Raw genomic sequence first — 16,666 nt, 5'->3', positions numbered from 1 at the left:
CAGACTCATCATTCTATTGTAGTATTTTATTCCCTCCAGGAATGACGACACAACAGTGAGATAAAGTTGCATCTCATCATCGCCCCCTGACAGAGAGGCACGGCCACGGATTTGCTCAGTTGGATGAACGAAGAGACACTGACCCTGTGCTGCTGCTCAGTTTCATCTGTGAACGTTGCTGGGACTAGTTTCTCTCTCCCTATTTAAGACTCTTTCCTCAAACAGTGCTCTCTGGGCTGTCTGTTCTCATGCAGGATCCCATCTCTGTCCCTGCCCTCAGACCCCTGGCTGTTTCACAACCGTGTCACACTCTGGGCTGGGACTGCACCTCCACAAGTTGTTTATGGAAAGCACCTACAACTAGCAGCAGACAAGTCCCAGCCTGGAAAGTGGAGCAAAGGTGCTCAGAGATAATTTCCCTCGCTCCTTGACATTACGTGTCAGGGTTGAGATCCAGGTACATCTCAGTGTTAGTGGACTTAAAGTGCCACTTCCTCTTCCAGGGACACAAACTCAAATTATTCAGAAAACACACCATTATAACAGGAAGCAGCTCTCTGAAACCTCTACTATATCAATCCCTCATCCCTGCCCTTGCCTTTTTTCTGGCATATGGCTTCTGATGGCACAAACAATTAATTAGATGTTGGGTAAGTGATGCAGTCATGCTATCATGGCAGCAGCATCCAGGAGACATCAAGGGTATGCATCTACCATGAAGATGATAAAGAAGGCACTCCATAACCAAACAGCATACTGTTTGTTCTTGAGCGCCACAGGAACAGGATGGGGAGCTGGAGAAGCCCTACCGGGTAAAGATGTAAGTTAAACCATCTGCCACCACAATCTATCCTGTTATGAAACGAAAGATCCTTCTTCATTACATGGCTATTCCGAGGAGCATGTGAGAGCTGATTCAGAGAGACTAGGGCAGTGGTTCTCAACATTTCCAGAATACTGGACCCCTTTCAGTAGTCAGATTTGTTTTGCATACCCCACGTTTCACCTCACTTAAAAAATACTTACTTACAAAACCAGACATAAAAATACAAAAAAGTGTCACAGCACACTAGTACTGAAAAATTGCTTACTTTCTCATTTTTACCATATAATTATAAAATAAATAAAACAGAATATAAATATTGTACTTACATGCCAGTGTATAGTATATAGAGCAATATAAACAGGTCATTGTCTGTATGAAATTTTAGATTGTAACTTTCCTAGTGCTTTTTATGTAGCCTGCTGTGAAACTAGGCAAATATCTAGATGAGAAGATGTACTCCCTGGAAGACCTCTGCATATCACAGAATCATAGAATATCAGGGTTGGAAGGGACCTCAGAAGGTCATCTAGTCCAACCCCCTGCTCAAAGCAGGACCAATCCCCAGACAGATTTTTGCCCCAGATCCCTAAATGGGCCCCTCAAGGATTGAACTCACAACCCTGGGTTTAGCAGGCCAATGCAGTGAGTACCCTCAGGAGTTGAGGGTTGAGAATGACTGGACTAGGGGATGCAAATCTGACTTGTCTATCCATCAAGAAGTGCATCATCAAAATAAAACATAGTCCCACACCACCTGTGGCTGCTGTTTCTAAGAAATGTTGCGTCTCATGTACTGTCTGACAGGTTCAACTATTTCAGAAAACAGGTGTCTTGACTTCAGCCGGATTATCATTGGTGTGACCCAAAACTCCAGACTCCAGCCTTCCAGTCCTAGCTGGTATTGCTTGCCTGGCAATTAGGTGTGAAGACAGGGCCCTGGCTGCATTGTGCACGAAGCCAACTATCAGGACAGCTTGCTTTATAATTTTATCTCAAAGCCAAAGCAAAATACCCTTCCTTTTGATTCAGTACATGCGGGGGATGTCACAGCCTTTCATTAACGCAGGTGAAGAAAGCTCCTTTTCAGGCTGTGCCAGAATCTTTGTCCATTTTTCCATTTTCCAAGGAGAAAAGAAAGAGGAAACAATAAATTCCATTAGCGGAGCCTGAGAGGATGGGAGCTGCAGTGAGTGAATGGCCTGGGAGAAACCAGAGCCTCTCAAGCACAGTCCTGACTCCAGTCATCCCTGTCCCAGCTGCAATCCACAGTGATTGCTTAGGTGCCTCTAGGGTTAAATTCTCCCATCTTCAGGGCCACACAAATTATTTGAAGAAACCCAGCACTGAAGCTAATGTCTGGTTAGCGAGGAGGTGGGAGCAGTTCAGAGTGGGAGCAGATTCCCTCTTTTACAGGCTTTGGGAAAAGAGTGAAATGAGAGATTGAAGAGGTTTCTCCAATCAAACACAAGAGTCAGGAGTCTCTATCCTGAGTGGGTGCTCTGGTGTTTAGTGAGAGAGGATGAGCGAGCAAAGCGCTTCCCACACTGAGCGCAGGAATATGGTCGCTCTCCTGAGTGGGTTCTCCGGTGTTTAGTGAGCGATGCGGAGCGAGCAAAGCGCTTCCCACACCGAGCACAGGAGTACGGCTTCTTTTCCAAATGGATTTTCTGATGTTTGGTAAGAGACGACGAGTGAGCAAAGACCTTCCCGCACTGAGTGCATGGATAGGGTCGCTCTCCTGAATGGATTCTCTGGTGATTGATAAGGCCTGATGATTGGGTGAATCTTTTCCCGCACTCAGTGCAGTAATAGGGTCTCTCCCCAGTGTGGATTCTTTGGTGGACTCTGAGTTGTACTAGACGGACAAACTTTTTCCCGCATTCACCACAGTGATGGAGTCTTTCCCCAGTGTGGATTCTCTGGTGTAGAGTGAGACTTTCTGGATGACCGAATATTTTCCCACACTCAGCGCATCGATGCGGTCCCCCCGTACGATGGATTCCTTGGTGTCTCCTGAGACTTTGAAGGAGACTGAATTTTTTCCCACACTCAGCACAGCAATGGGGCTGCTCCCCGGTGTGGATCCTCTGATGTCTAATGAGATGTTCTCGTAGGCAGAATTGTTTCCCACACTCGTGGCACAGGAAGGGTTTCTCTCCGCTGTGGATTTTCTGGTGTCTAGTAAGACTTGATGTAAGTTTGAAGCCTTTCCCACATTGGTTACAGCGATGGGGTCTCTTTTCTGAGTGGATTCTCTGGTGATTACGAAACGTTGATGAATCCATAAATCTCTTTCCACACTCAGTGCAGGCAAAGGGTCTCTCTCCTGAGTGGATTCTCTTGTGGATGGTAAGAGCTGTTATTTGGAAGAATCTTTTTCCACACTCAGCACAGTGATAAGGTCTTTCTCCCGTATGTATTCTCTGGTGGGCAGTGAGCAGTGATAACTGGCTGAATATCTTCCCACACTCAGAACAGGGATGGGCTCTCTCCTTTCTGTGGGTTTTCCCATGTGCTTTGAATGCCTTCTTTCTCCTGAAGCTCTCCCCACACTCGCTACAGTGATACAATTTATGTCTCTTATGAACCATCCAGTGGTGGCCTATCAGGTCTCTCTGCACCTTGAATTCTTCCCTGCACACACGGCAGGTATATAGGGTCTTTCTGGGCTCAGCTTTTCCCTTTTCAGGCGGCTTTAGATGTGACCTGGATCTCCTCTGATGGCTTCTTGGAATTGCTGGCTCCTTCCTGCACTGCCTCTTGTGGGGTCTTCCCCACTCAGTTTTCTGGGAATGGTTCTTCCCTGATGTCCCTGGGAAAGGCCTGAGTGGCTCCAGGTTCCCAGATCCTTCCTCAGGAGTCTGCCCCTCAGCTCTGCTCAGGGTCCTGGCACTTGCTGGGTGGGGAAGAGAATCCAAATGTTATTTTCTGTGCTGCTGACAAAGGGAAACCACTAATATTCCCAGCAGGGGGATGAGCCTGAGTCAGCCCCACGCCGCACCACTCAGAGCAGGGCTGCCCTCGACACTTGAGTGCAAGAGGCCAAACTCCCAGGGGCCCCAGTGCTGGGGAAGGAGACGGTGGTCAATGTCCCATAGGCCCTGATAATAGCCCCCCAAGTCGATGAACATGAGAACCAGCCCCCACGATTCTCTCCCTACTCTGAGGCCCATCTCACTGGGGTGAACAGCATCAGCACACACCAGCACTGACACCCCTCTCCTGAAGGACACACATGGAACACTCACACTGTGATGGGATCTGAACGGCTCCATGTTCTATGGAAAATGGGAGTGGGAGAGACTGGGGGAATCTGCGTAGGGGGAGAGATGGAGTTTCTAGGGGAATGTCAGGGTGAGGAGCTGTAGCACTTCTCATATTTGGGCTTCAATCCCTATTGTAATGCTCTGTGAGGGGAGAGTTTGCAGCTGATGGATGATTTGTGAAATGAGCTCTCCAGCTCCCACTGCTGGAAAGGGCAGAGCTGGTTCCCTACCTGCTCCCGGGGAAGAGCTTTGTGTGAGGAAGAAGCCCAAGGAGCTTTCAATTGCTGGCCAGTCCCAGGTCTCTTCTGCATCTGGGAAATCTGCACCAAGACAAAAGCTCTTTGGTTGACAACACATGGACTAAATGAATATCACCGAGAGAAGCCCTTTCCCCAACATCATAAATGATACATAAAATGGGGGCTTGATTTTCAGTTTCTATTGTGGTAGCACAACTGAATTTATGGTTGCACAGCACCAGGCACTGCACAAAACCACAGAGATCATCCTGATGTTGAGCTTATACACTAAATACACAAAGGGTGGGAGAGAACCTGAGTCAAAGGAGTAACTTGCTGTTGTAATAATTCAGCCCACAAAATTACCCTAATTAGCAGTATAATTATAAAACCTGTGAGGAAGTTTATAAGTGTTACAATATCTTATAACAATAAATGTCAATGGGAAAAGGTGCAAAATATAAACAAGACGACGGAATTAGTCCAAATAAAAAAGGCCTATAATGCGATTCAAGGGCAGTATTAAAATAATGGCTGTAAACAAGAGAAATGTGGAACTGGACAGTAACGAACCAAAATGAATAAGTTGTAACTTAGGCCTAACTGGAGGAAAACCCAATGAGGGGCTGGGCTATTTTGCCCATTACTTCCTTTTGGGGGTTTTCAAAAGAAAACACTTTCGGGGGAAGTAAAGGAGCGGGACTAAATGCAACCCTTGCTGACTGAAAAAGCAGCAACAGCAGCTGCGTGCCAACAACTGCTGCAGCGAGCGATACCATCACGTTGCCACCCTGAACGTCTTTTGGGACCCCAGATCTTCTTCATCCTTATCCTAAGAGATCTCCTAACAAGACTGGACCAGAGAGAGGGAGCCAGAGGATATTACCACCATTTCCAGTTCTGGCTAACTCCCCAGAATCACCTGGAATGCGAGACGTTGTGCCCCCCGCCCCGCACAAGCACCGTGAGTTCTTTTCCTTCCCCAGCTTATTTCTTCTCTTCCCTATTCTTCTCCCTCTGCTTTATATTAAATAAGAGTCTGGCTTAGATGGCCAAAACTGCCATAGTTTGCAACCGTTCTGTAAGGCTGTGATGAAAGCAGCAGCCAAAAGCACTGCCCAGAACAGCCCAACGCTGCTACACGTTTGCTAGATAGATCTGATCAGACCACGTGCCAGGCCTGTGTTTCTCCAGCTGAAAGGCTGCAAGTAAGAGTCAGCCAGAGACAGAAGCCGCATGTTCTATCTTTGCTGTTCTTTTCTCTTCTTTCTTGCATGGGCTTGTCTTGTTTTGTCTTCTAAAAAACAGGATCAGATTTTAACATCAACAACAGCTCCAGCCCATTTCAACTAACTGCTTCTCTTTTTCCCCAAAAGGACAGTTATTACCATCTTTAATACTATCTCAAAGACTTTCAAACAGAGGCCTTTTGTCTAAAGATTCTCTCCAGCGAAAGGGCAAGGAAACAAGGATGTTGTCAACATTAAGTGTGACTTTTATTTTAACATTTCGGATGCCTTAACTCTTTTCCTTCTTTTTCTGTATCTTTAATAAAAGGTTAGAAAGAATTTGTCATGGTCTTTGCATGGTACTAAGCAGGCTACTGTCTCTCAATTCCAAACCTCAAACCTTATTTAACACTCTTTAATATTGGCCATGACAGTGTCATGTTAACACCTTTGTCTCTTTGGGCCCATATTGTCTATATGAATTAATTCAAAAACATTGTCCAAGCTCAGCCAGCAGCTGAGTGGCAGAATGAGGAACAGAGTCCAGGTCTCCTCACTCCCACAACATGATGCTGCCTCCCAACCAGTCCTGGGGAGTAATAAGGAAATCTCTTATTAATGTTAACTGAGAGCCCACAAAAGCGATGGAACAATGTTGGGTCCCTACAAATCTGGGCCTGATGTGGGAAGGGAGATTCCCAAGTGCTGCTCACTCAATGATTCAGACAGCCAGGGAGGGGTTACAAACACTTTTGGTGGACAGGATTAGAATTCAAAATGATCTTTACGATGTGGAGAACTGGTCCGAAATCTACAAGATGAAATTCAAGAAACACAAGTACAAAAGCAGTTCGCTTAGGAAGAAAATATCAGATGCATAACTAGAAAATGGGGAATAACTGGCTTGGCAGCAGTATGGCAGAAAAGAATGTGGTGGTTATAGTGGATCATGAATTGAATGAGAGCCGACAATGTGATACTGCTGCACAAAAGCCTAACAACATTAGACTAAAAGACTAACATTCTGGGATATATTGTCACTTTGGCTAAAATGTATCAGGATTCCAGCTGCCTTCAAGCTACTCATTCCTTCCCTGCACATCACTTTAACTTCTTCCTCACCTGGCTGGGTGCCTCTCAAGACGTCTCCATCTTCTGTGGGATCCTGGACACACAGCTCTTCCCCTCGCTCTATGCTGGAGATCACCACTGGCTTGGGAGTCTGGATTCCTGCTTAGAGAAAAGCATCACCCCTAAGAACTTCTAGCAACAGATCTGCTGCACTTTGCACAGCTCTATATGCAATGTTTGTGCCAATTAGGCTATGAACTAATCTATGTATTTGAAATGTTTTTCCATGGAAAAATGAACTGCAGCTTTAGGTCAGCACTCCCGGTGCCTGGCAGTGGCAGGATATTGAATTGCAAACAACCTGGCACCTGTGGAAAGGGGAGCTGGAAAGGACTGCAGTGTCTGAGGGGATTGGGTGGGACAGATTTCTCCTTGACCTAGGAGAGTTACTCTACTATGGCCCAGCATCCCCCTCCCTCCTGTGGATATATTTAAATAGGAATTAAACACCTGTAGCTGGCCTGGGTCAGATGACTTGGGCTTGAGAGACTTGGGCTCTGGGACTGTAAAATTGCTGAATGGATATTTGGAAGGAGTGTCCCAGAGCCCAAGCTCCAGCCCGAGCCTGAACATCTGCACTGCAATTTTTAGCCCCGCAGCCTCAGTCCCACATCCTGAGTCAACTGATCCAGGCTAGCCACAGCTGTGCCGTGAGTCGTTCATTCCAGCATAGATGAACCCAGTCTCTCTTTCACCTTAACTGTGGTGTTGCTGGCCTTTCATCCTGTAGCCTGCAGAATGCACAGCCCTTTTCTGCTCATATGTTCTGTCTGGGGAACTACAAGAGCCAGGATTCTCTTGCCATAAACTGTGGAGCCCTAGTGACCATGTGTGGAAGTGTGTCCCCTTGAAGATATGCAGTGTAGTTGTAGCCGTATCCATCCCAGGATATTGGAGAGACCATGTGAGTGAGGTAATATATTTAATTGGACCAACTTCTGTTGGTGAGAGAGAGCAGCTTTCCTTTCCCAGACCTGAAGAAGAGCTCTGTGTGGCTCAAAAGCTTGTCTCTCTCACCAACAGAAGTTGAACCAATAAAAGATATTGCCTTACCAACCACGTCTCCCCATGAAAGGGCTGCCCTACTCAATGAAACATGCCTCTATCAATCCACACCCACGCACCCCTTCTTCAAACCCCATAGACACCTCTCCACCCAACCACTCATACCAATGCTCTATCTCAGTTACTGCATACAGACGCTCCCCATGTTACGCAAGACCCGACTTAAGCAAATCCGCACTTACGGAAAAAGTTCCGTAAGCTGAAATGGGGGGCGGGTTTGGGGGTTTTTCTGCGTAATGGTCGGGTATACATTACTGACTTACGCAAAATCCGAGTTACGTGAGGCGTTCTGGAATGAAACAATTGTGTAAGTCAGGGAGTGTCTGTATCTGTGCAGCACCCAGTGCACTGAGGCCCTGATCTCAGGGAAATAGCTCCTCACCTAACGAGACCAGAGTCCGGTAATTTTCCCACATGACATATCTGTAAAGTTGCCTTTGCTCCTTGCCCAGCAGTGCCCACTCCGCTGGGGAGAAATACATGGCGACGTCCTCAAACGTCACCGACATCTGAAAGGACAAACAACCCAATTCAGCATGGCAAAGTGTACACACTAGTAGAGGAATAGCTGTTGCAGGTGATGCGGATGTACAGTGGTCCACGCAACTGGGAGGGCCCAGGGAGGCTTGAAAGTTCGTACTATTACTATGGGTTCAGGTCTGTCACCGTGAAAAATAAGTAATGGACAGTGCTTTCCTGTGACTTTTTTTCTGTGTCTGTGACTCATCCCACAGTGGTGGCTCTGGCAGCTGGGCCTGGCCCCCTGCTGTGGTGTTGTATCCTGGCGCAAAGGGTTGCATCACTGCTGAAGGTTAGTCCTCCTGACTCTCTGTCATGAAGCAGCAGGCTGGCCAAACATCAGTGAGTGTCGCAGCAACCTAGAGCTCCAGATCACAGCCCCACTTACATTTAGCCAGCACACCCGACCCTCTGCCACCATGCTGGAGGGCTGGGCAGACCAAACCTGAGTAACACTGCAACCTCACATGCCATGATGCAATGCCCAGAACAAAGCACTGGGCCCAGCTACACAAGACCCTGCATGAGCCACTGCTACGGGGAACTGGACTCAGCCGCACTAAATACAGGAGCTGCTCTGTAGGGTGAACACAGGATGAGTTCACTCTCCAGCTTCTCCCTTCCTGGGCTTGCCCTCTGTATTGGGCAGGAATTAGGGTTACACTGTTGTAGCCTTGTCAGCCCCAGGATATTAGAGAGACGAGGTGGGGGAAGGAATCTCTCTTGCTGGACCAACTTCTGTGGGTGACAGAGAGAAGTGCCTGAGCTATGCAGAGCAGGGACCTAGAGCCAGGCTCCAGCCCCACTACAAATGTCTGCACCACAATTAAATAGACCATGAGCCCCTGGTCCCCATGAGCCGGTGTCAGCTGCCAGGGGCCAGATACAGGCTTTTAGTTGCTGCCTACACAGCCCCCGGGAGCCCCAGCCGGAGCTGCAGCTGGAGCAGCAGCAGCCCAGGCTTGTCGCTCCGGGGGCTCCGGGTGAAGCCCCAACGCGCTGGCCGAGGGGGAGTCACAGAAGGAACCTCCCCCCCCCCCCGTGCGGTACCCGGGGCTCAGTTCAGCCTCCCCCAGCGCCTCCCATTGCCCGTGTGTGCAGCGGCCCCAGCCTGGCCCCGGCCCCCCGAGCAGGCTGGTCCCGGCCCCGCAGCACAGGCCGGAGGAACCGCCCGACAGGCCCCGCCCCCAGCCCCGGCCGGTGCCCGCTCGGCGGGAGGGGGCAGAGCCCGGCAGCCCCCGCAGCGCCGCCCCGGGAAGGCCCCGCCCGCCCCCAGCAGCGAGCAGGGGGGTCGCTCGGGCTCTCGCGCGCTGGGGCGCGGCCCCTGCCGGGCTCCGCTGCACAAACCGGCCCCGGGGGGGCTCCGGGCCCAGGCGCGGTTCGGCTCCGCCCCCAGCAGCTCCCTCCCCAGGCGGCGATTTCCAGCCTCGGCGGCTGCTTCCCTCCCTCCGCGGCCGCCCCCGGGCCCCGCTCACCGCGCCGGGGCTGCAGCCTGCGGGGGGCTCGCTCCGCACGCGCCGCTCGGGCCGGGCTCGGCCCCCAGGGCTCCGCGGGGCACGAGAAGGTCCCGCCCCGAGCCCGCCCCCCGCAGCAATTACTGGGCGCGTCCAGGCGGGGCGGGACCCGGAGCTCGGCGGGTTTAACCCTCAATCAGCCCGGTCGGGGAGCGAGGGGCCGGGGGAGCCGCTGGGAAGTCGGTTGTTGGTGGCTCCCGGTCCGGTCCCTTCTGCAAAGGCGGGAATTGGACAAATCCTCAGACAAATTAAGAACAGGAAAAATGGCTACACTTATCAGAACTTATTTCATAGTTGTATAAATATCTAAACTGTTATCATTAGTGTCACATCTTTTGCATGGTGCACAACAAAAATTATATGAAGAAACTATCAGATACAATTGGCCCCCATTTTTTATTATTCATATTTATTATTTACATACAAACATACAAGACATAGTTTAGTGCACACTGTGGTCACACTGATTTCAGATGGCTTCTAATACACACATCACAGTAAATACTATCAGAGGGCTCACAAACAACTTAAAGGGATAATACAACTCTATTCCCACACACAGTTCAACTAAAAGCAGCAAAGAAGCCTGTGGCACCTTATAGACTAACAGACATTTTGCAGCATGAGCTTTCGTGGGTGAATACCCACTTTGTCTTGCATCCGACGAAGTGGGTATTCACCCACGAAAGCTCATGCTGCAAAACGTCTGTTAGTCTATAAGGTGCCACAGGATTCTTTGCTGCTTTTACAGATCCAGACTAACACGGCTACCCCTCTGATACTTGACACTTCAACTAGTTAAACCAGCCTTTAATGTTGCTAGGAGAGTTGTGCAGTAGTCGTGTGGCTCTTGGTACACTTTATTTTTCAAGTTACTTGGAGAACTCTTCATCTGTGCTGGAATATCTCCACTTCCTTTCCTTTTAAATTCCAGAATTCCATCACAGAAATGCCAACTCGCAGTTTGATCAAGTTTTTGGAAACGTACAAAATGGATCCCAGTGTTTTATGTTACCCTAACAGTTTTTTGCCTGTAATGACAGCACCTTTGCTTTAATAAATGCTAAGGTTTATTCAAATCACTTTGATGTTCTCTACTGAACTAATCAATATTTGGAACACTATTGTTAATATTAATCTTATATCCAAGTTACATGGAAAGGAGTTAAAGAAAGGGCAGGCGAAGGATTTATCTGCCCTAGGGATTTTTCTTTTTCTGAACAGTCAATGCAAGCATCTGAAAAAATACAGTAAAGTACTTTAATATAACACCCCAAATGTATTTTGTTTTCTCTCAACTTACTTGCCATCATGCACAGAAATCGCTCGTGGAAACAGCTGAAGGTCACAGTTTAGAATTTTTCTGTGATTGGACTCCAGTGTAATGAATAAGATGTGTGGTTCACCATTAGTGAGATGACATTTACTTAATTGATACATGTTGCACTTGTTCACTTCGACTCTGAAATTGTAAAATAAGCAAAAAAGCTGCTAGTTATTATACCACAAATATTTTACCTAATCAATTTGTGCTTTTGTTGTTGGGGCTGAACACTCGTGACACCTGCATTTACTCATTCCAAGGTTTTTTATTATAAGACGCAGTTTTGTGCAGAAGGGAATTTTCTTCACCAATTACTGCAGAGAATTCCTGCATAATTTGATGCTGTCTCTGCCTCTCCTGGTTTGTAATCTTGACACAACCAACTACTGCACCAAACATCCACATGGAGAGGGAACGCTGGTAAAGATGCAGAAATGTCAAGTAATGGCTTCAGAAATTCATAGATATTAAGGCCAGAAGAGACTACTCAATCATCTATGTCATCTGCTTAACACAGGCCATGATATTGCAATGTATTACCCCAATATGGAGCCCAACAACTTCTGTTTGGCTAAAGCATCTTCCATAAAGGTGTCCTGACAGGTTTTGAAGATATCGGGAGCTAGAAAAATCCATCACTTCCCTTGGGAATTTGTCCCAATGGCTGATCACCCTCACTGTAGAACATTTGTTCTTATTTTCAGTTTGAATTATTCTTTCTTCCACTTCCAGCCATCAGTTCTTTTTCTGCCTTTGTAGGAGGAATATTTCAAAGGGGGAGAAAGTAGGTTTTTCAAGCACTGACCCTGAATACACGTTTATTAGCCAAGCTACTTTATGTGGGAGCCATTTTCCCCCCACCCCTCCTCTGCATACAAGGCATTTATTTCCCAACCCCAGGTCCAACTGCCATAACTGCCACTTTGGAATGACCCATTCTCCTACCTCCCCCACCACAATACAGGCAAAAATGGCTTTTGGGGCACTTCTTTATAGCCTGCCTATTGCCTCCTTAGTCTGTTATTTGTGAGGTAAAAGTTTCTGGGGTTGTTAAGAAAACACTAAAGGACACGGATATAACCTCTGATAATGTAATTGACACAGGCAGTACTGTATTCTTTCCAAAACAAAGTACCTGATTAATATAACTAATATGAATTAATTAATATAAATAATCCCTAATAAAGTGTATCCTAAAACTCCAAACGCACAAAATCCCCAAGACTCAAATCCCACTTGCAAATTAAAGAGCACTTCAACTACAATAGCATATAGTTCAAACGATACCAAGGAAAGCAACTCATTGCAAGTAGCCAGTTTGCAACAAATCACTGACAACGGATTTTAATTACTTTAAAGTTTATATATCTATACACTGGCACTGCATGGGGGGGTGCAATGAGGGCCACATGCTGCCCCTGACCCACTGCCTGGGACTGGGACGGCCAGAGCACACAGCCATGTGACTGCACTGCCAGCCCTCTCCCAGAGCCTGGGGCCGGCTGCAACTTGCTGTGGCTGCACTGCCCGGCCCCTGGCCTGAGCTCTGGGGGTGGGACTGGCAACAGCACACAGCTCTGTGGCCGCACAGCCTGGCCCAGTGCAGAGCTCAGGGGTCAGACTTGGGATAAGGTGGGTTGGGTTGGAGGGAGAAGGGCAGGATGGGGAAAGTGTGGGGGTCCTGGGCTAGGGATGGGGCTGGGAGGAGTCACGTGGGGAGATCCTGGCCCCCAGGCTAGGGGTGAGGCAGGGAGGGTTCACGTGGGGAGGTCACATGGCCCCCTTAGGGTGCTGCCCCTTGAGCCTCCCTCCCCACTAGCTGCAGGTGCACGTATAATTAAAACACACACACACTTAAAGCATACACATACTAACCCTACATACTATCCTATACACTAAACCATAATTCAAAGAATATTAAGCTTATGCTATAAATCTGTTGCTGTTTTCTTTTAAAAGTCAAATCACTGCTGTGGCTGCTGCTCAATTCCTGCTCAATCTGCTCAGCCCTACTCCAGCTTTCTTTTCTCTCTCTGCCACAGTTCTTCTTTGGCTAATCTTGCTGGCTTCCCGGCTCTTCCTGCACGCCTCTCTCCTTTTCAGACGTAGCCTCCAGATTTTAAAAGTATTGCTGGCAACTGACCTTTATGGTTATGCTGCATTTTACCTCTTTCTTTATATAACTTCCTATTCTTAGAAACAGTTCCCGCACTTGCCCATGCTCTGTCTTGACCACTACCCCAGAATGCGGATTGACAGCTCTGATCTTTAAAACAAATTGTGACAAGGACCAGCGGCTTCCGACCAACCAGCTGCTTAACTGACTTGTTTGTCACTGTTTACTGCACATGCTCAATAGTTGCCCATCTTGCACATGCTCCCTGTTGTCCTTTACCCCCGAGCTGTGATTCTGCAGAGACACAGCCACACACACTTGGCTCTTTGCCAGCGGCCAGGGAAACCTTTTTTTTTCTTTTTTCGGAAGAAATCCCAAATTCTTACTGAGCCTGCTCAGGACGCACAGCAGCCGTCGCAGGGAGGAGTGACTTCTGCTTATTCAGAATGGAGATCAGAGCTACAAAGAAGAGACTGGAGAATTGACTCTAGTATTATCGTGTCTCCTCCACACACCCTCCCCCATGGGAAGGACAACAGTGAACTGCCACCCTGGGCTGGGGAGTGACCCGATCCAGCGGCTAGTGTAGACAAGCCCTAAGTGTTAGGGCTAATGTACACTAGAAGTGCTACGGCTCCTGCTAGTGTTCAAGACACCAAGCTAGCATACAAGATGCTCTAACCCAATGGGAGAGAGCTTGTCTGTCAGCATAACACCTCCACCTCTAGGAGAAATGGTAGCTATGTTGGCAGGGAAGCTCTCCCATCAACATAACCCAGTTTACACCAGTGCTTAGGACGGTATATTTTACATCTCTCAGGGATGTGGATGAGTGTTCTGTTAAGTGATAAGTTCTAGTGTAGACAAGCCCTAGGTGGCAGTAAAGTGCCACTAACTCATCCAGGAACACAAATTTGAATTATTTTTAAAAAGCCATTATAACAAGGAAGTAACTGACATCTCTCATCCCTGCCCTTGCCTTTTTTCTGGTGTATGACTTCTGATGGCACAATGATTTAGATGATGGGTAAGTGATGTAGTCACGCTAATCATGACAGCAGCATCCATAGATGTCAAGTATTTGCATGTACAATCAAGATGATAAAGAAGGCAATCTATAACCAAACGGCATGCTGTTTGTTGATCCGGAAACTCCAGTCTCCAACCTTCCAGTCCTTGCTTCAACCTTCCAGGTACTGCTTGCCTGGCAATTAGGTGTGAAGAGAGGGCCCTGGGTGCATTATGCATGAAACCAACTATCAGGACAGCTTTCTTCATCATTTTCTCTCAAAGCCAAATCAAAAACAACCTTCCTTTTGATTCAGTACTATGAGGGGCACACAGGGGATGTCACAGCCTTTCATTAACTCCAGAGACGAAAACTCCTTTTCAGTCTCTGTCAGAATCTTTACCCATTATTCCTTTTTCCAAACAGAAAAAATAAAATAAATAATTCAATTTGTGGAGCCAGAGAGGACGGGAGCTGCGGTGAACAAACAGCTTGGGAGAAACCAGAACCACCAAAGTGCAGTCTTGGCTCCAGTCATCTCTCTCTTAGCTGCAGCCCATAATGCCCACAATAGAATGTTTCAGTACCTCTAGGGTTAAATGTTCCCATCTCCAGGACTACACAAATTATTTTAACAAACCCGGCAGCTAAACTCGTGTCTGCTTAGTGAAGAGGTGGGAACATTTCAGAGTGGGAGCAAGTTCTCCCTCTTTTACAGACTTTGAGAACAGGGTGAAGTGACAGAATGAAGAGGTTCCCTCCATCAAGAAAAGTGTCTGCTCTGGTGTTTAGTAAGACGTGATAAGCGAGCAAAGCGCTTCCCACACTGAGCGCAGGAATATGGTTGCTCTCCTGGGTGGGTTCTCTGATGCTGAGTAAGAGATGATGAACGAGCAAAGTGCTTCCCACACTGAATGCAGGAATATGGTCGCTCTCCTGAATGGGTTTTCAGATGTTCAGTAAGAGATGATGAGTGAGCAAAGCACTTCCCACACTGAGTGCAGGGATAGGGTCGCTCTCCTGAATGGATTCTCTGGTGGTTGGTGAGGCCTGACGATTGGGTGAAACTTCTCCCACACTCAGAGCAGCAATAGGGTTTCTCTCCAGTGTGGATTCTCTGATGGCTCTTGAAATGATGTATATAGACAAAGCCTTTTCCACAGTCAGTGCAGCGATGGAGTTTCCCAGTGTGGACTCTCTTGTGTCTAGAGAGATTTTCTGGATGACGGAATATTTTCCCACACTCAGCACAGGGATGGAGTCTCTCTGTATTATGGATTTCCTGGTGTCTCCTGAGACTTTGAAGGAGACTGAATTTTCTCCCACACTCAGCACAGCAATAGGGCTGCTCCCCAGTGTGGATCCTCTGATGTCTAATGAGATGTTCTCGTAGGCAAAAATTTTTCCCACACTCGTGGCACAAGAAGCGTCTCTCTTCACTGTGGATTTTCAGGTGTCTAGTAAGTCTTGATGCAACTTTGAAGCCTTTCCCACATTGGTTACAGCGATGGGGTCTCTGTTCCGAGTGGATTGCCTGATGACTACACAATGTTGATGAATTCATAAATCGCTTTCCACACTCAGTGCAGGCAAAGGGTCTCTCTCCTGAGTGAACTCTCTTGTGCATGTTAAGCGCTGATATATGGAGGAATCTTTTTCCGCACTCAGGACAGTGATAGGGTCTCTCTCCCGTATGTATTCTCTGGTGGGCAATAAGATGTGATAACTTGTGGAATATCTTCCCACATTCAGAACAGGGATGGTCTCTCTTCTTTCTGTGAGCTTTCCCATGTGCTCTGAACTCCTTCTTTCTCCTAAAGCTCTCCCCACACTCGCTACAGTGATACAGTTCCTGTTTCCTATGAACCATCCAGTGGTGGCCTATCAGGTCTCTTTGCACCTTGAATTCTTCCCTGCACACACGGCAGGTATATAGGCTCTTTCTGGGCTGAGCCGTTCCCTCTGCAGGAGGCTTTAGAGATGGCCTGGATCTCCTCTGATGGCCTCTTGAGGTTGCTGGCTCCTTTCTGGTCAGATTTTTTCTCTGCCTTTGTGGCCTCCTCTGCCTCTTGTGCTGTCTTCCCCGCTCAGATTTCTTGGAATGGTTCTTCCCTGATGTCCCTGGGAAAGGCCTGAGTGGCTCCCGGTTACCAGGCCCTTCCTCAGGAATCTGCCCCTCAGCCCTGCTCAGGTTCCTCGCCCCTGCTTGGTGGGAAAGAGAATACAGATGTATTTCCTGTGCTGCTCACAAAGGGATACCATTAATATTCCCAGCAGGGGGATGTGCTTGAGAAAACTCCACAGCCCTCCCCTTAGAACAGGGCTGACCCTTGGCACTTGAGTGCAAGAAGCCAAACTCCAGGGGCCCCAGTGCTGGGGAAGGAGGAGATGGTCAGTGTCCCATAGGCCCTGATAATAGCCCCCCAAG

The 16,666-nt window shown here is 48.0% G+C and overlaps 1 protein-coding gene across 8 annotated transcripts in view; it reads right to left on the bottom strand.

The window, feature by feature from the left end:
• Positions 1-1,383: 1,383 nt before the first annotated feature.
• Positions 1,384-16,666, bottom strand: part of LOC120403155 (zinc finger protein 883-like) — a 36,645-nt gene continuing 21,362 nt past the window's right edge. For 4 of the 8 annotated variants that reach the window (XM_039533951.1, XM_039533953.1, XM_039533952.1 and 1 more), the window contains exon 5: positions 14,786-16,443. In XM_039533951.1, the coding sequence (XP_039389885.1) occupies positions 15,002-16,443 (1,442 nt within the window). In that variant the 3' untranslated portion in view covers positions 14,786-15,001. Of the gene's footprint in view, positions 3,723-4,322; positions 4,413-6,682; positions 6,791-8,138; positions 8,266-14,785; positions 16,444-16,666 lie in introns of those variants that run through there. The other 4 variants (XM_039533956.1, XM_039533958.1, XM_039533957.1 and 1 more) reach the window with 2 other exon arrangements.

This window comes from Mauremys reevesii, linkage group 4, assembly GCF_016161935.1.
Source record: "Mauremys reevesii isolate NIE-2019 linkage group 4, ASM1616193v1, whole genome shotgun sequence".
Taxonomy (NCBI): Eukaryota; Metazoa; Chordata; order Testudines; family Geoemydidae; genus Mauremys; species Mauremys reevesii.
The sequence above is the reverse complement of the archived record's forward strand: the minus strand, read 5'-3'. Positions and strand labels throughout refer to the sequence as shown.